The sequence below is a fragment of the Labrus mixtus genome, chromosome 5, assembly GCF_963584025.1.
Source record: "Labrus mixtus chromosome 5, fLabMix1.1, whole genome shotgun sequence".
Classification (NCBI taxonomy): Eukaryota; Metazoa; Chordata; class Actinopteri; order Labriformes; family Labridae; genus Labrus; species Labrus mixtus.
In genome coordinates this window covers 25,047,765-25,069,827 of record NC_083616.1, presented here as the reverse complement: position 1 = coordinate 25,069,827, position 22,063 = coordinate 25,047,765, and the positions used below count along the sequence as shown (strand labels likewise).

The 22,063-nt window shown below is 43.5% G+C and overlaps 1 protein-coding gene across 1 annotated transcript in view; it reads left to right on the top strand.

Moving 5' to 3' along the window:
• Positions 1 to 22,063, top strand: part of aopep (aminopeptidase O (putative)) — an 86,832-nt gene that overhangs the window by 61,274 nt on the left and 3,495 nt on the right. The window contains exons 15-17 of the mRNA XM_061038779.1: positions 8,723 to 8,839; positions 14,614 to 14,700; positions 14,809 to 14,957. Coding sequence (XP_060894762.1) covers positions 8,723 to 8,839; positions 14,614 to 14,700; positions 14,809 to 14,949 — 345 coding nt within the window. The 3' untranslated portion in view covers positions 14,950 to 14,957. The remainder of the gene's footprint in view (positions 1 to 8,722; positions 8,840 to 14,613; positions 14,701 to 14,808; positions 14,958 to 22,063) is intronic.

The window sequence follows — 22,063 nt, the reverse complement described above, 5'->3', positions numbered from 1 at the left end:
TGACTCAATTAGGAACTAGTGGTTTCTTCTTACATGTATGAAGTTATGCACCAAAATCCAAACTTTTTTTTCAAGAACATCTAATGATGTTTTTGCTGATTTTAAAATTGTCATGAAGTGGTATGCAAGCAAACACTCCATCTTTATATAGTTAACAATAACCCCTAACTTTGTCTGCAGGACGTTTTGCACAGCGTCAACGTTTAGCAGGAAGTTGTCAGCACTAGACTTTGTTGACATTAAATAATTCTAACAGTTATTTGTGAGCACATGTTGTATTAGTACAAAATCAGTGATTTTTCCATTGTTGCATATTCTTCTGCAAAATTGGTATCACTCTCAGTATTGCAATATCTGCTCGGCTCTGACGCTTTCTTTTCTCCTCTCTCTTTGTCTGAGCTGACGTCCAGCTGTTTGGATGTTTCACTGGGGTACAAATGCAACAGCTTTTTTCTCCTTCACACACAAACAGCAGCCCTTTTGTTCCTCTTCTATTTCAAAGGCCCCTCTCTTTTTTAAGACCTGTGGGTGGTGCAGGGGGAAAAAAACACCCGCCAGCCACCACTGAAGCCTGGGTTCAATCCCCCAGCTGTGGCGGGCTCCCACTGGTTGGTTGTGGCATCCAACATGGAGTGTGGTGTGATCTAAGGGGGCTTGTTATACTCTTCCAGTAAAGGTGATAGTACTGATGGGGACAGAGCACAGGAAAAGACAAGTTCAGTCCTTCAGGGGAATTATGATTTCCAAAAAGAAGAGAAGGGAGAGAGATGTTTTTTTTTTTTTGTTTTTTTTTTAAAGGGGGGCTTATCCGACTTGTTTGTTTCTCCATCGGGATTGGAATAATGGATTGTGGGAGGAGAGGGAGGTATCAACTGGAGACAGTTAGATCTGTGGCTTGCGTCAGAGCAGAGTGCCAGAGATTAATTAAACTTCCCTGATTTGGAGGTGTGTGTATGTGTGTGTGAACGAGCATGAGTCAGGGTGGTGATGAGAAGGAGAGAAAACATGTTAATTGCCTTCACGATCAATGCCAAATTGCTGTAACATTGGATTTTACATAACAAATGCTCCACCTTCTGCGGCTGCACAAAGACAGAACGAGGTACTGAGCCAATGAACGAGAGCTATCCAATAAGCGAAAAGACGACTGCTGAAAGTGTGCGCATTAACAGGTACTTGCACACATGTTTTTTTCTGTGTGTGCCCGGTTGATTCTCCCTCAGAGGGAGCAGTCATTCCTCATCGGCAGGCCCACTGTGTGCGCTTTTTCAGCTTAACCCTTGACTCGCAACCCTGCTGTGACCCCACGCTGCTTTTTGATTGGCCCTGAGGCTGTGAACTTGAAGGCCAGGATGGAAGATGTAGGGGGAAAAGAGCAGCTACTAGGGGCTGCCCGTCTTAACAGGCAGCAGCTGATCAAACACCCACTCAATAACAGAGGCTTTCACACAAACATCCCTGGGTGCTCGCTGGGGTTAAAAATGAGGGGAGAAGTTCACGCAGCTTTCCCAGTAGCTGCATGAAACATGGACTGCGCGTCGACATCTCCTCCTGTTGTACAAAAATGAAGCCATGATATCCCGGCATCAGGCGCTGACTTATTCCGCTGGTGCTGTAATTCAACGGCAGGATATGCGCAGAAGGGATCCTGCTGGTGGAGCTGCAGAATTCAAATCTTGCCTCCTTCCACTTTCCAAAGCACACATTTAACTTACTGATAAAACAGCAAATATCCCTCTGGTCAGTACCGTCCACAGCAGAACAGACTCTTGTGTGGGTTATTCTTTCATCGCATTTCCTCTCGCTGTTCCTTCACTATTCTGCTTGTCCTGTGCACAGCAACGCAGGAGGTGCATTAGTCAACAGAGCAGTCAATAATGAAGTTACAACCCCTGTTTTTAGCATCAAATAACTAAATAAAACTAAACTTCTCCAAAAAAGAAACACTTGGATGTAAAGCAGCATGATAAGGACTAAATTCAATAACATAAACCATATTGAGAAATGTTTGTATTTAATGTGTGTTTTAATTTTAAAGTTTGAACAATCTGTGGCGCTTACTTCAGCCAATCAGCACGGAGAGTTTTCAAATGTTTTGGCTTCACTTTTGACTAGCGGTTGTGCCGTCCATCTCTTTATACAGTCTGAGCTTCCCTTTATACATTCTAGTAGCTGCTCCTAAAAGTATCCAGCTCACTCCACTAGCGGCATAAATGAGGCATATTGACGTGTCTGTTTTCCAAATGGGCTCTGTTGATTGGCAAAGTATTGTGTGTGCTGCGAATACTTGTTGTCCATTATCCTCATGCTGGTGAACATCATTTTCTCCCATCACTATGCCTGTTGTCGGCGTGTGTGCTCGTGTCAAAAGACTCACTGATGAGACAGTTGATCCTGACATTTATCATGATTGCAAGGTCAAAACTTCAAAGGCTCTCTTTCTCCGTCTCGTTTTGTTCTTTCTCTCTTGCCCCACTGTGTCTGCCTCTCTCCAAACCCTTCTTTATGTTGTGATTCATGATTAGCTCCGTCTGATTGCACCAGTCAGATTTACACACACACACACACACACACACACACACACACACACACACACACACACGTCTTACTCGCTGAAGATGAAAACAAAGAATTACCGTTATTAATGATTAGATTGCAGATAGGCAGGCGCTGCTGTAGGTCATCGGCGAGGTCATCAGTCTGTGACCGGCACTATCAGTGAGATCGTCACCGTGCTACAGCAGCAGGTGTGACATCATTTGTGGGGATGATTGCACAGAGGACAGCTTCATTTTCACAAGTCGAGCCGGTTACATGTGACTCAGAGATAACCTTTCAGCATCTTCTGCGTGTGTGTGTGTGTGTGTGTGTTTGTATTTCTGCTTTTGTGTGTGCTCCAATCCATTACCCGAAAATTGGTTTACAAAACCTATGATGTCAGCAGGTCGTTTTTATAATGTCTTTTTAGACCTTGTGAAGCAACAAGATTGCAGTATCATGTCCCCACAGTTTGCAAATGTATTATTGGTTCGCTGCTTATCATATTTATAGGTTTTATAGTCACAGTGTCCTCTCATTCCTTCTGTACCTTTAAATAAAATCGCCCACACATTTGTATTTGCAGACAGACTCCTGCTTTTCTCTGAGATGGGCGTCCCGCTATGGTGACCATATTTTTGTTAATTAAGTGAAGTCTTGTGTTTCTTGCCGAGAAGGTGGTGAGACTCAATCTGTTCAGTAGACATTGCATATTTTCGCTCCTACCTCTCATCTGTTGGTTAGAAATGCTCAATAATATACCTGTTTGGATGATTTGGATAAACACATCATGTTAAAGTGGTTGAGATTGCGCTGGGATTTACAAAAGCTTAATCGCCAACTTTTAATATTCCCGAGCTACCAACACTTTCTCTACATCATTTGGTTTCCAATTTTGCTTTTTTAGTCCTGACCATCTGCCCTGTTTTTTTTTTTTTTTGGTTTTTCACATTTCACTTCGATGCAGCTGTACAGAGCAGTTACAGGCAAATTAAAAGTGTAAGCAATTGTGATGCTATTTATGCTGTCATGACCGTAGAGAGAATCTTAACAGCTGCCCGGTGTACTGTTTCTCCTCAGGATCCTCGAGACTGTCTTTGCAGTTCGAGCCACAGATGAATGCTTGGGCCCTTAAATCAAGTGTAAAATAAAGACCGACTGTAAGAGATAAAGGAAGCAAGGAGGGGCTTATAATTGGAGGAGCCAGACGCAGAGTTTGGAGGAGTGAAAGGAGGAGTTGGTATGGAGACAGGGGAGGGAGCAGACAGTGGTGGAGACGGAGACAGAGCGAGAGAGAAAGGGAGGGATTTGAGGGGAAGAATGAGTGAAACCTTAGTACCTGAGGCGTGGGCTGAGGCCTTTGGCTGCTGGTGCCAGAATGTGTTTTTACGAGCCTGCGGTCAGACGGAAATAAAAGGCAACCGAGCGGCTGAATGGCATCACACGCACACACACACACACAAGCGTGCACACACACTATTCAATGGCCTCTCACAGTTTGGTTTTATAATGTCACAGTTATTCAATGTCTCCAGCCCCCATAATGCAGTGTGACTGAACAAGCAGCACACCCTCCCTGGTGGTACGGAGGTAGGGAGTTAGAAGAAAGGTAAAGGGAGGAAAAGAAAGCATTAGAAACACCTCTGTATTCCTTTCAACTGTGCCAAGGGCATAGAACCAGCTTCTCTTATGTGCCTTGGACTCATTATATAGATTTTATGGTCACTTAGTAAAATCCCCTCCTCTTTTTTTTTTTTTATAGGTGCTTTTGCTCTTCTGGTCTATCCACCACAGTTGGTTTTTTATAATTCCCCAGTTGTATTTCTTGTTTCCTGTACCTTGCAATGAGCTTAACTTGTCTGATTATCATTCCAAGTAGGAATGCCCAGCCCCACGTTCCAATAAGAAAACAGCTAAAAAAAAAAAAAAAAAAGACCCAGAAATAGGAGGAAAAAAAAAAATCACAGCAGATATTTTCAGTGATGGTTCAGTAAGCAGAGGTTATCTGAGGTTCCTCGTGCAGAGATGTGATATTTACTGCTGAGTAACCTCTTACAGAAGCTGGAGACTAACAGAGGTGGGGACCATGACCCTGATTAGCACGGAGGTGGAGGAGAATGTGGACGAATGGGTGGAGGAAATGGAAATATTTGAAATCAATCCTCAGGCTCCTGAATAAGGACACAGGCTGACTCTTCTGTGTTCTGCACAGAACACAGTGTGGTACTCTGTGCCGTTGCCATGGAAATACTGAACGAGTGATGGATTATTGGAAAGGGACAGAAAAGGATTTAAGATTTACAGTTTTTTTCTTTGACAACCTTCTTTCATACTTTGAATCCAGCTCCAAAAAATAAATTGGAGACGCACAGATGTATCAGAAACATTATTTGCAATTCTTTGGTAAGCTGTTGCCGCAACCCCAACCAGTGTTAAGGGTTAAAAAAAAACACAAAAATGTTTCTATTGATGCTTTAAGTTGTGTGTACAAAAGGCTAAAGAGCTTTGGTTTTGTGTTTCTCTGTATGCATGAACATGTTATGCAGCATCAGTCGCATGACTAATGTTGCTTAGTCTCATACACCCACGTGCATGCACTGACATACACCCATGAAAAATTATTACTGCTTCCTCCTTTTGACTCATAAACACTCATTTTGATCTCTCAGTCACATGTGCAGCAGTGCACTCTCACACACACACACACATACATCTGAATATATTTATAGTTTGCGGTGGACATCATATCCTGTGTTTACTATAACTGTTTGTCTCATTGAGCTCCCAGTCACCGTGGCAAACAGTCTATATTTGTGCATTCATACATTCACGTGTGTGTGTGCGTTTGTGAGTGCCATTGTTCTGCAGAGGTCAGTGTGTGAAGGGGACATTTCAGTCGCATATTTCCCAGAGGGCCTTGCAGAGCTCGACTTAATATAGAGCCGGTGCAACCGACCCATGTCAGCGGTTTGTACAAGAAGTGGAGTGTGTGCATTCTTTTATATACTTTTAAATATGATGTCCATTTGAGTGAGACTAGAGGTGTGTTTGTGCGTTTATAAGAAAGAGAGAGCGCAAGAAGAATCAGTCTTTTGCACCATTAGTGTGTGTGTGTGTGTGTGTGTGTGTGTGTGTGTGTGCGTGTGTGTGTGTATTTTTGTCTTTGTGTGTGTCTAAGAGAGGAGATCTTTCACATGAATCGTTGAGATAGAGAGGGATACATTTCCCCCTTCAGTGGTAAAGTGCTTTCAGCACTGTACTATTAAGGGCTATTGTTAGAGCTACCCATGACCTGGTCATGACATGAGACTCTGTGTGTGTGTGTGTGTGTGTGTGTGTGTGTGTGTGTGTGTGTGTGTGTGTGTGTGTGTGTGTGTGTGTGTGTGTGTGTGTGTGTGTGTGTGTGTGTGTGTGTGTGTGTGTGTGTGTGTGTGTGTGTGTGTGTGTGTGTGTGTGTGTGTGTGTGTGTGTGTGTGTGTGTGTGTGTGTGTGTTGATTTGAAGTTTGAAAGTATGTGTGTGCTGTTCTTCAGGCTTTACCCATTAATAAGGGGGTACTCAGCCATGGAGTTCACCTTTTCCCCTATAATTGCTCTCTTTCTCCCTCTATCTCACTCACCACAAACACACACACACACACACACACACGCACACACACACAAACACGCTCAAGCTACCCCAAAAAAAACATTTTCAGTCACTGATGTGGAGTTAGATTTTCCAAAAAGCTGAGGTCTGAAGCCTTTATTGATCCCTTCAGAAATATGACGCAGACTGGTATGGAACAAGTTTTAAGACTTTACAACTTTTGTCAGACATAAAGTCAAAATTAAATTCTTGATATTTTTTTATAATCATACCAAATCACATGTGTGATCTTCTTGGTGTCCAGAGGTTTTTCAGTAGACGTTTACTTGAAATGTATTCACGAGGCAGATTCTTTGGATATAAAATGAGGTTCAATCCAAAGCCTGCAGTGCATAAAAAAAGAGGTCCTTGTGAGTCATTGACACAACACTCAACCCCTCAAGTGTGACATATTTTCAGGTGCATGGAGCTGAAAGCAAGGATCAAACGTGTAGAAACCACGCGAGTAGATTTACATTTACAGCATGTAGCAAAGTGTAAAACGCACTGAAATGTTCTGCAGCAGAAGTACGAATCAGAAATAACTTTAGTCAGACTTTGGTAAATGACTTGTGGTGCTTGGACTCAGCACTGGAGCGAACGTACCTCGCTTGTGCTTTTTGTTTTTGTAGATGAGGAGGTGGACGGATTATGGAAGCAGATGTTAGTTGCTGTTGTTCTCCATGGAGATGTTGCACAAGCTGAAAGCAGACAATCGTGTCCCTGTCTCGGAAATATGTACAATGTGTGCGCGTCAGGATAATAATAACAATTGAAATTGATTAGCACTGTACCATCATTGACCAGGAATTTGTTGTTGGAGACACTGGTGCAGACGTATTGATTACCCACCATGGCAACATAAGTACATACAGGCACAACAGGACCTCACAGTCGGCGCTCAGGGATATGTGTGTGTGTGTGTGTGTGTGTGTGTGTGTGTGTGTGTGTGCGTGTGTGTGTGTGTGTGTGTGTGTGTGTGTGTGTGTGTGCTTTTATTGCTGTGGACTTTTCAAAAAGGGTGGGAGAGTTGGGAGGATCATGGGTGGGCCCCAAAAGAGACCCTTTAGCGATGGAGACACCACTTCAGACGACACTCAGTCTTCACAAAATGGAGGGAGGAGGAGAGAGTCGATAGAGGGTGAAAGGGGGGGGGGGGGGTGAGACTGGATATCGGATTTTACACGGAGTTGGACGATCGTGTGTGTGTGTGAAGAAGAAGTGGTAGTGGTGTTTGATTTGACCATTTGCCAGCTTGAGTCTGGGTGTCATTCCCTCCGCTCCAGCCGCTACAAGCTGAAATACTTCCTGCTTTTAGCTCAGGTATTTCCCAGCAGTATTAAGGAGGCTGTTTACCAAAGATTTCTTTAAATGGGATAGGTGCTTTAGAAAATATATACCGCTCAAATGCCTCTATTTACTTTGGATGTGTTTACCGGGATAAAAGAGTTTAGTCTCCTTCACTTTCTTTTCCCCCCCCTCTCTCTCTCTCTCTCCCTCCCTCTCCCTCGCTCTGCTTCCCTCAGTCACACACACACTTCATACCTATTTTCACATCAGTCTCTACGGGGCCTTCAGCCATTAATTGCGTCCCAGACTGGGACCAGAGAGAGAGAGCTGGGAGTGCTGGGTGTGAGCCGGAGAGAGGCAGGCAAGGCTGGGCACAGCACTCTATCTCTCTCTCTCTCTCTCTCTCTCTCCTGAGGAGGAAGTCGCTCTCTCATATCGCTGCCCACATCCATCCTCGGAATAGTCGTCTAAATTCCCCGCTCAGTTTTCGGAGATCCCTATGGATGTTCCATTGTTCCATTATTACAGTGGAATAAAACGGCTTGTTTTACCTTGATGTAACGCCAACAGAACATGTGTCATTAAAATGAAACAGTAAGGCGTTTACAGCACTCTGTGAATCTTTTCTTTCAACACTTAAAGCTCCAGTAATGGCTACAGTCGGGGATTTCTCTGCAGACTTGAAGCCTCCAAAGGATGACTGTTGTAAAAGATGTCTTCCTTTGGCTTAGTGTCTGAACGCTGCTGCTCTCTTATGTTTCTCCACAATAAGCGATATCCAAAGAGACAGCTTCATTGCTTTGTTTCACTTCTCTCTCAGCCCTTGATACGAATCTTAATATTTCCCCTTCATCCGTCCCCCTTTTTCCTAATGTTTCCCTCGCGCGCAACTTCCATTTGGTTTACCATATTTATTTAATCTCCATTTCAGCTCCGCTTTATTGTGCTGCCGTTTCCTCTATTTGAAAGGCCGCATTAATTGCTTCACTTATATTGAGGTTTTTTTTGTTTTTTTTTTAATATTTTTCATCAAGCAATCCACCGCCGCTGGAACGAGAATGAAATAAGTCTGATAATAATAGATTTGAGATCGGTCTCGCAGTACGCGATGTGTTCATCATTGTGCTAGTTCAGTAGTTTAAAGCTGCTGGTGTAAGGAGGATGGGACTTTGCTGCTCATAATATCCAATAAAGTGTCTTAATGTATTCCGTGCCGGAGCTCGTGTCAGTCGGCACTATTAATCCCGCGTATTGTTTCGTCTCCTCAGGTGACGTCGGAGCAGCTTGTGATGCTTTTGGAGCTTCTGCTCGAGGAAGAGAAGCTGAGCGCGGCGGCAATGCGCACTCTGCAGAAAACATACCAACTACAGACTCAAGACGCTGAGGTAGGACCACACACAAACACACACACACACACACACACAGAAAAGCAACACATCCCCCCCCCCCCCCCCCCCACGCACACACATGCCCAGACAAGTGAGCATATGCATCCAAGCTCCATAATCTCTTCCAATAATAAAAACAAAAAAGTAGAAGGTTTCCGCTCCCTCTTCCATCCCAAAGGCAGAGCGCTTTGTAATGTGCAGTAAATTCTGCAGTAATAGCAGCTCTCTTCTTTACAGCCACCATTACTGACTTAATCCCACAAGAATTCACTTTATGTTTTAGTACTGCACACAGATCCTTAATGGCACTATTAACATTGTTTGTGAGTGTGTGTGTGAGTTTCTTCTTGTTGCCGTTTTGTGCTTCTCGTGCTGCATGTGTGCGTCGGCGGTCTTTACTGCACTCTTCAGTACAGCAGCGTGAAAGCACAGCTGCCTCCGGGATGCGCCAGACTTACCTCCATCGTTCACATGTGGCTCATCCTGAAAAGATAAATAAGATCCATCTTTGGTATTTTACAACTTCTTATTAATTATACAAGCTGTTTATTTGGGGCAGTAATGTATACACTTTGGCTCAGATGTTCGCCTCTACTAAGCCATTTTAGCACTAATTACATTGAATCCAGATGTGAAAAGTTACATTTGAGGATACTGTTGTTATTTACATTCCTAGCTCCATTAGCCACCTGTTCAACTTCTGCCAAATGAAAGCGCTAACCTCTAATTTTCTACAACTTTTTGGCAGTTTTACTCAACATTATGTAACTGTCATGTAGGGAAACAATACCTCACACTATATTAACAAATGAATACAAATATGAACAATTCAAATCGATGGGACAAAAAAATAATATTGCTAAACTCTAAAACAGCAGAGGGCGCTGTCTGCTTTTGGCTTCTCGCGGCCGTGGTCAGAAGCGGAAGAAGAGAGATCGCGCAGCACATGGTGGAAGCAGGAGAAGATCTTGAGGTTGAGAATGCGTCGTCGTCAAATGAAGTGTGTAGACGTGAGGTGAGCGGATACTGGACAAGATGCGCGACACAAATAGAACAAACCGACATGGTGCAGAACGTTAAACGGCACATCGCTGCACGGCTCGGGACACCAGAATATATTTAAAACATATGCTAGAAACAGATTTGAAGCCCGGCTCGCCTAAACAAGAGCAAGAGCCGAAGAGGCAATGAATACATGCATGTGGTGTTCGAAGTATTCACACTGTGTATGTATTTATTTGAATTAGGGTATGTTTTTTAAATGTTTATATTTTTCATTAATTGACTTCAATCTTGTATCTTTATAAGAATTCTAAAGTCTTATAATAAAGTAAACCCAGTGTTAATACATATCATATTGTACCTACTGTCTTTAGTGGTTAGTTTTAGTAATTGTTCCAGAGGTCAGTAGTTGAGTTTGTGTTTGACCTCTGGGTTCAGCTTCAGCTTCAGGTTAAAAGGCCTCTTTAGTCGTACTTCCTGGCAGATGAAACCAGATTCTCATCTGAGATTTCCAGTTACAAAAAAAAAAAAAAACTTTCAGTGTTTGCCAAAAATACACAGGGCCATTACGCACACAGTCATGCATGAAACCCGCACACACACACTCAAACATATACACACTCTTCCACTCGTATACAATCATGCACACACCTGCTCGCACCTGTCTAAAGCCAATGGTCCTCTTCTAATGTCAGTAATCTTATTCAGGAGAGGTTAATGACCAACGTCTCTCCTTATAAATGTGCCCATTTATTCTCCTCTCTCGTCTCTCCCCCCCCCCCCCCCCCCCTGTCTGATTGCATTAAATCTTTTCACTCAGCTCTTCTCTGTCTGGTAATGCATCCTCTTCAGAAGATTGATCTGTTCCATATATTTTTGGAAGACTGAGTGCAGTTCAGCCTCTGCAGCCCCTCACTGTTTACCTCACACAGAGATAGAGAGAGAGAGAGAGTGAGAGCTTTTCAGAGTGGATGAATATTGGATTAGAGAAATGATTCCTGGCTGCTGAAGAGCAGTTAGCAAGACGTTGACTCAGTGTGCATCGTGATTCGACAAAACACGACACAGATTGTTGGCCCTTAAATAGAAGAGTATTGTCAGTCTCTGCTGCACAGAGCCAGCCTCCTGATGAAGGCTTTACTCCGCTTTAATGACACACACACACACACACACACACACACACACACACTCTAATTGTCTGTTTTAAATCAATTTGATTTATCCACTTTGGAACATATTCACTAACTGCTTTAGCCTTGTGTGGTAACAAAACATTGTCATGGCCTTTTGTTTGATTATTTTCTTACATTTTGCAACCTTTCTGGGTTTTGCTTCTTCCCTCAAACAAACAACTTACCAAATCAAAGTCTTGCTTTCATGCCACTGATTGGTTGCCCTTTTAAACGACAGTAATCGAACATGTAAGAGTTCATTGTGAGGTCAAAGACTGATCAGAGGCTGCTCTTCATCTGATTAATAACTATACATTTTTATAAAACTACATACCGTAGAATATTAATCACAAATTTAAAGGAACATTGCATTTTTTTTTTTTTTTTTTAGCAAATAAATTCACAATCAAAACAAAACCGAAGCAAAGCATACTGATGCAGTTGGTATATTTCCTTCTAAGCTTAAAGAGAATTTAAGCAGTGCCGCAAAAGTGAGAAAGGTCTTTGTGTCAAAGGTCCTGTGAAGGCTGGCGTGCAAGCTTAAGTTTCTTTGTGTGTAATGTGTGTGAGCATGTACTCGAAAGCGACAGGAAATATGTGGGTGACCACCAGTGTGCGTGCTGCTTTGTCAACGGTGTGAGTGACCATGAATACGTGTGTGAGCTGGAGCATGTGTTTGCATGTATGAGAGGAAGTTCATGACTCCCCCCCACCCCAACCCCACCTCAATCCTCTCCTTTCATATGAGCCTCATGTGATGTGAGGTTTTGTGTGACTGTGCATGTATGTGCATTACATTTCATGAGCGAATTTCCGATTTTTTTTTTTTCTCTGAGAGCGAGCATGCACTGTTGTGTGTTTCAAAGGCCATCTGTCGGTCAAGCACACAGGACTTATTGTCTGCTACAGCCCAGGTTAGCTTCACTCCCTCGGTGACTGGAGACTCGACTGGACCACATCAAGTCTGGTTGCACCACAAACGTGGAAAAAAAAAGAAAGAGTTTTTAACAATAAACTAAGGAGTGTTTAGGGGAGATTTAAAAAAAAAAGTCAAACCAAGTTTATTTGTGTAGCCTTTCATCACATTGACAGTCTCAGTGGGCTTCACAGACTGGAAACAAAAACAGCTCCTCGAGTGAACTAGAAAAACTTCCTCCCCTTAAAAAAAAAAAAAAAAAACTTTAATGGGAGAACTTTAAAAACTCAGAGATGGATCAAAGAGGAGGGAAAGCCCTTCCAGGACTTGTAGGTGCCACTGGGCAAACTCTTTGGAAAAAGATCATGATAATAAAATGGAGCAGAGATGTCAAACAAAAGGGCAAAAAAATCCCTTGTGCAAGCTTGTATAAGGGGACAAAGAGGGATTAAAATGTTCAATACAATACCAGTATGAATCTATCAATATTGATACATGTTTTCTACCTCGGCAACAAGAAAAAGAAATCCTAGGCAACCATTTGTTGTGATGATGATTTTTGGTGTGTTTTTGCAGCCCAGGTTCGTTAGACAGAAAGAATAAAAAAAGAAAACAATTTTCTTTAGTTTCAAAACGTTACGCTGTGATCACTTTTGATCCCAGTTAGTCCTGATGATGTGAATGTATTGACAGTATACTTCCCCCACTAAAGCTGGCTACAGTGCAACCCGCAGTAACACTCCACTCCATAGACGCGTTTGCACATCTGTTCTGTTTATTAGAATTTGACTCTATGAGATATGTGGGCTTGTTTGTCACGGTGGAGTATGTTAGTATCAGTCGTTGTATCCGAGTGTGCGTCGGACTAAGCGGTTGCGGTGGTTGAGGAGGGTGAAGGAGGGTGAAGGAGGGCCGGGGGGGTGCAGTAATAAATGAAGGAATGTCACCGTGTTATTGCATGTGCTGTCAGAGAAGGAGAGGCCCGGCGAGAGGAAGCAGAGTTTAAAGGGGGGGGGGGGGGGGTAAAGAGAGGTGCACCAGGCAGCTGCTCTGCCCCAGGGCTCTCCCCAGGAATGTAACCCAGCGCAGGGAACAGCTGCCGGGGCTACACAGGCCGCGAGGGCAGGGCTGGCACCAGAGGGCTCACACATTGTACATAATCATGAATCCAAACACACACGCATATCCACGCTCCAATGTGGGCAGAGCTTAAAGAGCATGTTACCCTTTCCTTTTTGACATGTCTGCGTTGGGGTTTTTACAATCTTCCACAACTCGAGATTTAAGATTTTGATGAAAGAGGATCTAGAAAGCCCTTCTGAGACCAGTTAAACTCATGTTTATGTAGTAGGCTGCAGAGGTACTGTGAGGATTTAAATGTGGCCGTTGGAGTAAATGGAGCATTGCTCAGTCTCCATTCTCATAAACTACATAAACAGGTGGAGCGGCGGTGCAACAAACAAAGCTTGACTCCTTTCTTGAATACAGCCTCGAGAAGAATACCTGTACGAGTGCTTTTGAAAAGCCTAAAGCTTGAGCTGTTAAAATAGACTCAGTCACCACAAATCCCATGCTTTGGTCAGTGAGTACCCTCCAAAGAACTAGTTTATTATCCTGAGTGTCCTGAGAAGAGTTATGGCGGAGATTGGAAAAACCCACGGAGAACCATTCAAGTGAAACTGTCAGATTTTAAAGTTAAGCGATCGTCTTTAAAAGATTCTTTCTTCTTGATATTTTTTTTATATCGCTTTTCCGTCTCTTTTATCATCCCTCTGTCCGTGTATCCCCACACTCGTGCTCTGTGTATCCACGCCCGCGCGGGCACACGTGCACGCTCATAGCGGATGATGAAGGATGATGGCAGAGGCAGGGACAGAGCCAGCCTCTGATCTCTCCTGTAACCCCAGCAACAGAGCTCCTATTGATCCTCTGGGAGAAAGGCCAAGCATTAGCTTTCAAACACATGCACACATACAGTAAAAACACACCTATACACAAAAACAGAAAAACACATGCACATAGCAGAAGAATGAAAAAAAAATAAAAAAAGAACTTCTTGAAATGTAACCTTTCGATTGAGATGCTTCCTTTCCGAGGAGACAAAATTCATATCAGCTAATCCTGCGATTCTGGATGAATCTATTCTTTGTCAGCGGAGCAGCTTCCAGCTTTGTCTCCCTGCTTGTCAGATGAGCTGTTTGTCTTCTGTTACTGGCACTGAGGGAGGCCACAGCGCGTTAGATGTGAGTGTACAGGCCAAAAGCAGCAGATGACATGTCTTTCTGAACAACTGCTGTATAAAGACGAGTTTAGTATTTATTTGCTGTCTAAAACTTCTGCTTTGATATTTACTTCTTCACTTTAACCGTGTTATATTCATTTACTTTACCAACAGTTCATAAGTGTTAGTAATTGCTTGTTTAGGCAACTACTATTGCCCATGTGGATGTGGAGCTCTCGCTTGAAGTACGATTTTCTGGCATTTTTAATCTTTTAATGCCTCATTCCTTAATCGTCTTTTCTCTGAGTTTCTGCTTCTGTGCTGGTCCATGTTACCTGGACTGCATGGCCCTTTTTGCCAAATGAAACATCAATTAAAAAAAATGTCAAATAAAGAATGATTTATGAACATTATTAAATTGTAACAGTGTGTGTATTTTTGCCTCTGTTTTGGCTTCCAGGTTCGACATCGCTGGTGTGAGCTGGTGGTCAAACACGAGCACGCTCAGGCTTATAGAGACGTGGAACACTTTCTGGTGCATGACCAGGTACGTACACACAACTGTTGAACACTTGTCTTTTTTTTTTTAACTCTGATTCAACCAGAGAAGCAAAACCTTACATGAAATAAACCCCAACGTTGTGTGTTTGTTCAGGCCATGGGTGTGTATCTGTACGGGGAGCTGATGGTTCAAGAAGACCGCGAGCAGCAGGCTCTGGCCAGGCGCTGCCTGTCATTGGTCCAGGATGAAATGGACCAATCAGCACGCAGAGTGGTGGAGCAGATGGTCCTATGACATTTGAGGTGAAGCTTTATTTTTATTTTGAGCGTTTTGATCATGCTGTATCCGCAGGTTAAGAATTCTCACTGTGATACTGAGATAGAAATGGACCAAAAAGAAAACTCACATTTCATCCTTTTCCTGTTTTTCTCTGTAAACCATTGTAACTTGTCTGTAAAGCCCTTTTCACACATGCAGCACGACCCCCCAAAATTCAGCAAATGTTCAGAGAACATTTATGAAAGGGTTGAATGTGAGCAGGGTTTGTCAGATGCTTCACTTCCAGCTCAGGTTTTAGTAACCTGGTGAGTTTGACATGAACCATGCTTAAATCCATCAGTATGACAAAGCTCAAAGGAGCCTCATAAATATTACAGCAGAGTTTCTCCCAAAAAAATCTCTATCATCTGATCATTTGACATTTGACTGATTGAATCATTTGACATTTTAGTTCTTCTTCTTTTTCTTTGTGTGAGCCCCTCTGCAACTGAAAGACGGTGATTCTGTCTTTTCTCTGGTGGGTTATTCTGAAATGGCGACGTTAAAAGAAAGCTTTGTGTTGGATTGATCCTGATTCCAGCGGACAGTCCGCACTTGAGTCACTTGGCTACCTTTACCTCACATTCCTCTCTGAGCTCAGTGTGTGTGTGTGTGTAGACTCAGAATGGGGCCTTTTCCATGGTTTCACAGCAGCGCCATCAGGATGTGTTTGTCAGTGAAGGAATTTGGGAATGTGTTCCTCAAACAAACGAGAGAAAAAGAGAGCGAGAGAGAGAACGGGTCAGTGAGCGTTTTCTGAGGGGGCTCAGGACGGTCTCCACTTGATCCGGGGTGATTTTTATACCCTTGACCCTGAAATTCCTCCTGTCTGCGTACATACCAGCACAACCGTGAACCTCTGAGCTTATCATCGACAAGTGAGGGGTTTATTGGTGTTACACTAAATGAAGGGGAGAGAGAGAGAGATTTACGGTTTAGGCAGACAGACAGAAAAAGTGAGGCAGAAAAAAGAGCGGAAAGGAGGACTGAAGAGTGAAGACAGGTCTCTTTGAAGCTGCTGATCTTCTCCTGCTATTACTGACACTAACCTTTGAATAATGTGAGCAGGCAATTAAAAAGATCCTCGCTCAAAAATTCAACTAAAGTAACATAACAACTCTAAGACCTATCCCCCTTATAGTTATTTCAAGCTCCTTTTTAAAATACAGCATCATAAAAAGAAAGGATTGCAGCAGCTTTACTGATATTGTTTACATTTTGAAAGATGCTTAACTGTATTTTTCTATATAGTTTTTACATCAAAGGAATAAAATAAGGAGTTCCTGATATTGTAGTCTAATTAATTCCATAGGAAAGGTCCCTTTTTATAATAAATAACCTGAATCAAATGTATGACTAAATACAAAGTAATCAAGCTCGTGAAGACATCCTTTGTTTTTACAGAAGGGTTCAAGCAAAGGGAGAACTTGCTGAAATATTTCCACGAGAGAAAATTGTGAAGAATTAAAACCTTTGACTTATGAAGGGGTCTGAAAAGCACCCGCTGTACAGTGACTTTCAAAAGAGCTGCAATAGTACATCATCCATAAAGCCCGTTGGGTCGATTCGAGTGAGTGTAAGTTGAGAGGGTGCAAATCAAACAAAGTGAGAGGAGGGGTGGGAACTGCAGGATAACTTACAAAACGCATTACGTGGCCCACACGTGTTATCTGAAGAATATATCCCCCCCTTAACGCCCTTAAGGGTAACATGCAGGATTAATGTATTTATTCCCCGCAACCTGGTGTCAGTTTTCCCCTCGTATCACGCTTCATCTCTGAACTTCTTCTCACAGCTGTCCCCTTCCATTCACATTACCCTCATTCATGTCATGAGCGCCATCGTGAAGAGTCATGACGCAGTGATGCACACGACGGCGTGTTGTCGTATCTAGATGTCGTCCCGCCCCCTAGCAGCGTGTTAAATGTGACACTTCTGAGTCATACCGTTGCAGTCGGTGATGACATCACACTCATTTAAAATGAAAAGTTACAATCAGCCGATACCTATTTCTTCATGTCGCATCGCTCAGAACAAACGTGTAGTCAGCTGTGTTGTTACCAAGCAACCAGTTGGACGAGTGTAAGGTCAAACGAGGCGTCTGTGACCTTGGTCAGCGCAGAGGTGTGCTGCTAAATACTCGTCCCCATCAACCTGAGTGACTTACAGCTCTAAATCCTTTTTCAGGCCGTGACCAAGCCGCTACAAGACAGACTTTTATCTTCAGACAAACACACACACACACACACACACACACACACACACACACACACACACACACACACACACACAGACACACACACACACAGCTTTATGCATTTGTGCAGGATGTGAAAGGCTTTCTAGACAAGTGCTCGGCATCTGGCACAGTCCTGATAAATCTCTCTGACACACACACACACACACACACACACACACACACACACACACACACACACACACACACACACACACACACACACACACACACACACACACACACACACACACACACACACACACACACACACACACACACACACACACACACACACACACACACACACACACACACACACACACACACACACACACACACACACACACAGCGCCTATCCGTCTGTGCCCAAAGATCTTTTATCCTCATCCTTCACTCCCTCACTACACCTCCCTGTGGAGCCTCGCTACAAGTACAGGAGGACTGAGACAGCAGCATAAGACACCTTCAAGAGAATAGAAGAAGAAAAGAGCCGTTTAGAGATTAATATGCTGACTTTTAGCGTGGCTTCCCATTGGACCGACCCAAACAGGCCTCTGTAAATACCAATGGATCATGTTGGCCAACTGAGCTCAGGTCCAGATCTCTCTCCAATTAAAATGATGGATGAAGAAGCCTCCTCGCTGCTTTTTTTCATATCACACTGTGGGGAGATGGAGTCATGTTTTATTGCTCCGTTTGTGGTCCCCCATAGTCCTCCTTTAAGTGAAGCAGTCCTCCCTTTACCCTTTTACACCCTCGCCCTCATTCTCCCCCTCACACAGACATCACAGTACGCTGGGATTAGGCCGCGGCGGGCTGAGCGGGTTTTATCTGAAAATAACATGTCCGTCAAGGCGCACTCCCTGCTCTGTGTTTTTAAAACCTAAAAAAGCACAACCCTTTAAAAGGAGAAGGGTGGTCTCTCCCTGCCCTGTCCTTTTCTACCCCCCCCCCCCCCCCCCTTATTTTACCCTCCCCTCGTTCTTTTCTTCCCCCGGTACATGCCTCTGGAATCCCTCTTGATCCGCTTAATGAGGGGCATATCGCCGGGTTAGCCGAGCGTGGCGAATGGGAGAGGAGGAGAGGGGTAACCAAGGAAAAAGTGTGAGAGAGGAGAAGAGGGAGCAAGGAGCTACAGGTCCTGGTCTTTCATGACTCCGCTCCGATGGGAGAAAAAAGGAGATCAAAAAAAGAGAGTTATTGTTTTTAGTGTTTCGTAGTTTGGATCTGTACTTGAGGATGAAGTAAAAGACAGAAAAGAGAAGATCCATTTCTTTCATGTCTGGGCTGTGAGGGTTCCTGGCGTGCTGATTTGTGACTTATGATAAAATCACATTGCCAGGGATTACCACACAGCCCTGACCCAGCCAGCTGCCATGGCAACCACAAACCCCTTTCTAAACACACACACACACATTTATTCTTCTCCTGGAAACTTGAAACTAAAGAAGACATGATTATCTAAGAGAGTGTGATTGTGTTGGAGGAGTTGATGATTTGAGAAGTGCAGAGACGGGGGGGAAAATAGGATGATGAGGGAGCTGGGGGGGTCTTCATGTGGGTGTTATGTAGTGTGTTCGTGTGTGTGTGTGTGTGTGTGTGTGTGTGTGTGTGTGTGTGTGTGTGTGTGTGTGTGTGTGTGTGTGTGTGTGTGTGTGTGTGTGTGTGTGTGTGTGTGTGTGTGTGTGTGTGTGTGTGTGTGTGTGTGTGTGTGTGTGTGTGTGTGTGTGTGTGTGTGTGTGTGTGTGTGTGTGTGTGTGTGTGTGTGTGTGTGAGAGAGTCAGTCCTCCAGACAGGTTTTGTCTCCTCTCTCCAACCAGGCACAGAGCTTAGCTGATTGGTGAACAGTGATTGATTCCCTCTTTGTTCACAGTGGCTAAGTTCTGCACCTGAGGAGAGCATGACCCCGACAAGCAGACAAAAGGAATACAATGAACGTGTGTGAAAGACACATGGAAAGACAAGAAGTGTGTTTTTGAGTGGCCACTGTGTGGTTTTGCTTTTGTTGAGTTCAATTATCTGATGTGTGTTTACACATTTCAGTCACAGAACTACTTCCCCTTTGTCCTTTTTGTGCCCCTTATTTGATTGCCCTGCGTCCTCGTTCACCTTTCTCTTATCTAATAGCGCTCCTTGTCCTCCCTCTCTTTTCATCCCTTCCTTCCTTCCTTATCCTTTCCTTCCTCGGTCTAAAAAGCTCTTCTCTCTCTCGCTCTGCAATTCTCACTTGCCCGTCTGTAAACTTTCCACCGAGACCCTCTCACTCAGAAGAATTAAACACACAAGCCTCTTCACACTTTTGAAAACGCCACGGAACATCGCTAATGAGCACCGCACTGTGAACGTCTGTGTTGTCTGTTGTTCTTCCTCTCGTCTTTCATCTTCCTCCCTTTTGCTCCCGACTTCCACCTCCTCTGCTTCGGTCTCCTTTTTAGTCATGTAGTGGGAAAGATAATCCTGCAGATGATTTCAGGCTGCACACTCTGTAGTTTACGTGAAGGTGAGAGACGAGAAGCTTTTTTTAGAGAGACTGTAGTTTCAGTACTAATGAGGCCGCAGGACACAAAACTCTGCTTAATGCTGCTGACAGGTATGTAATCACTCTGGATGCAGTGGTAAAGTCATAGTTCTGTTTGCTTAGTTTGCATTTTGGAAGAATAGTTTGACATTCAGGTAGATGAGATTTTGATGAAAAGGCCTTTACTCATTTTCATAAGAAGGAAAAATCTTTCATCGATCTTTATTCGGCCCCCTTGACTCTTACATCTCTATCTCAAGAAGCAGGATACCAGGTGGACAATCTTCCCCCTGAAAAATCACTTTAGCCCTTTTCACAGGGGGAGCTACATGTGTGAACTAAAGTGACTACATTTTTCACCTTCCACTTTATCCAGTCCTGCAGGCCTCTTGGGAATATTTCCACAAGAAGTCGGGGTGAGCTGATGTGTGAATACAGCAGGATATGTTCAGGAAAATTTCCCCCCAGAAAGTGGGTGGGTGTTGGTGATGACGTTTATATATCCTGCTACCAGTTCCATCTCCATGCACATCATGGAGCTCCTTCATAGTCAGACTCTTCTCTACTCAACAGCATGCACTTTACCCACTCTCTTTTATTGTTATTGAGAATACATCCAATTACATGTAGCTCTGATAGAAAAGCACAAACTGACATCACAGTGTCCCTAATCGTGGATATATTGTAAACATTACACTGTGACTTTTGCAGCTCTCTTTTGACGCCGTGTGTGGTCCCATCCGACAGGTGAAAATCTCTCTCCCCCCTGTGAGGGTCGCGTGTGAAATAGGAATTTCAAGTGCAGACTGTACTGACATTTTCCAGACATTTTCCGTCGTGCTTCTGTGAAAAAGGGGCTCGTGTGAGTTCTTCTAGTTGGAAAAAGAACATCAAAACTGCAAGACGTGTTTACAGCAGACATCAAACCTAATTCAGCATTTCTGTAACGACATTTTCATGTGACTTTTCAGCCAGCATATGATCCAAGACTGCTTTATCTGCTTTGAGATAGTAATCTTTGTGTTAGTCTGGTGCTAGTCTTACATCAGCTGATCCAACATTAGCTACACTTAGCATTAAAAACTAGAAACGGAGGTAACACACACAACAACATAACGTGTGCAAAACATTGAAATAAACCTTTGACGTGTGAAAAGACAAGAATATAGATTATAAAGGTTAACAAGACTTATTCTGTCCATAGTCAAGAAAGTCAACCAGCAGAATCTCCAGTGTTCAATAATAATAACACTTTATAATGTAGTGGTGAGTTACAAGTGTTACAGGTTTAGCAGCAGGTATGTTTGTAACTGTGCTTTGACTGTCTGTCGTTCTTTCTGATGATGAGAGAGAATGTTTTCTACAGCTTTTCCTTTCTCTTAAAGCTTTAGATGAGATACTGTTTGGCAAGTCCCGCACACAATCAGTGCTCCAAATCTTCTTTGAAGTACTTAAAGTGCTTCAGATTTGAACTTTAAATCACACTGTCCGTGCATCTCGGGCTAATACGTATTGATTTCTGATCTAATCTCAGCCTGGAGAAGAAAATAACGGAAATCCATAAAGCATACAGATTCTCGCAGGACACATTTGCACAGTGTGAGGGAAAACACAAGACTGAGGCGCCGGATGAGGAATATCTTGCAGCAATCTGAGCGCTTTCCATCACTTATGGATGTCACTTTCCCTGAAATGGGACAATTAAGTGTTTCTACGGTGGATTTACTGCCCAGTGTACGTCTCGATTATTTGTCTCAGACAGGAGACACAAAAGGCAGCGATCGTGTAAAACACCCACTGATGACTGGAAAAGCAGGGACAGTAAATTGGGTTTCACCACACGCTCTGTTGGAGGCATTACAGAGCGCACTGAGTGAGGGTTCCCAAATTAGTCGAGATAAGCTTTAAACAATGCCGCCTGCCAACTGCCTCTGCCAACACAATGATCAATAACTCTCAGTCCGTCCCGCGTGTCCCAAGAAAAAGATTTGTTTAGGAAGTGTTGTGCGACAAACTCCAGTGACATCTTCCTTCCAGACAAAAAGCTTCTCAAAAGAACGACTCCTGCTTAGTGAGCTAATCTGCAAACGACCAAGCTGTCAATAACTGCAGCTGGTCTGCGTGGAAAGAAGATCGACGCATACTTTAAATAAGTCTGCTAAGGTCTTCCATTATTCTTAAGTGGAATGCAAAGCTATACCGTTTGGGACTTCTCACTCCCTGATCAAAACAGTGACAGATGGGTGGAAATCTATCTCAGAACTGGTCAGTCTTTTTTTGGCGCTCAGAGCTCGAGCCGCGAGGAGGTATATTACATCGCTCTATATTCACGA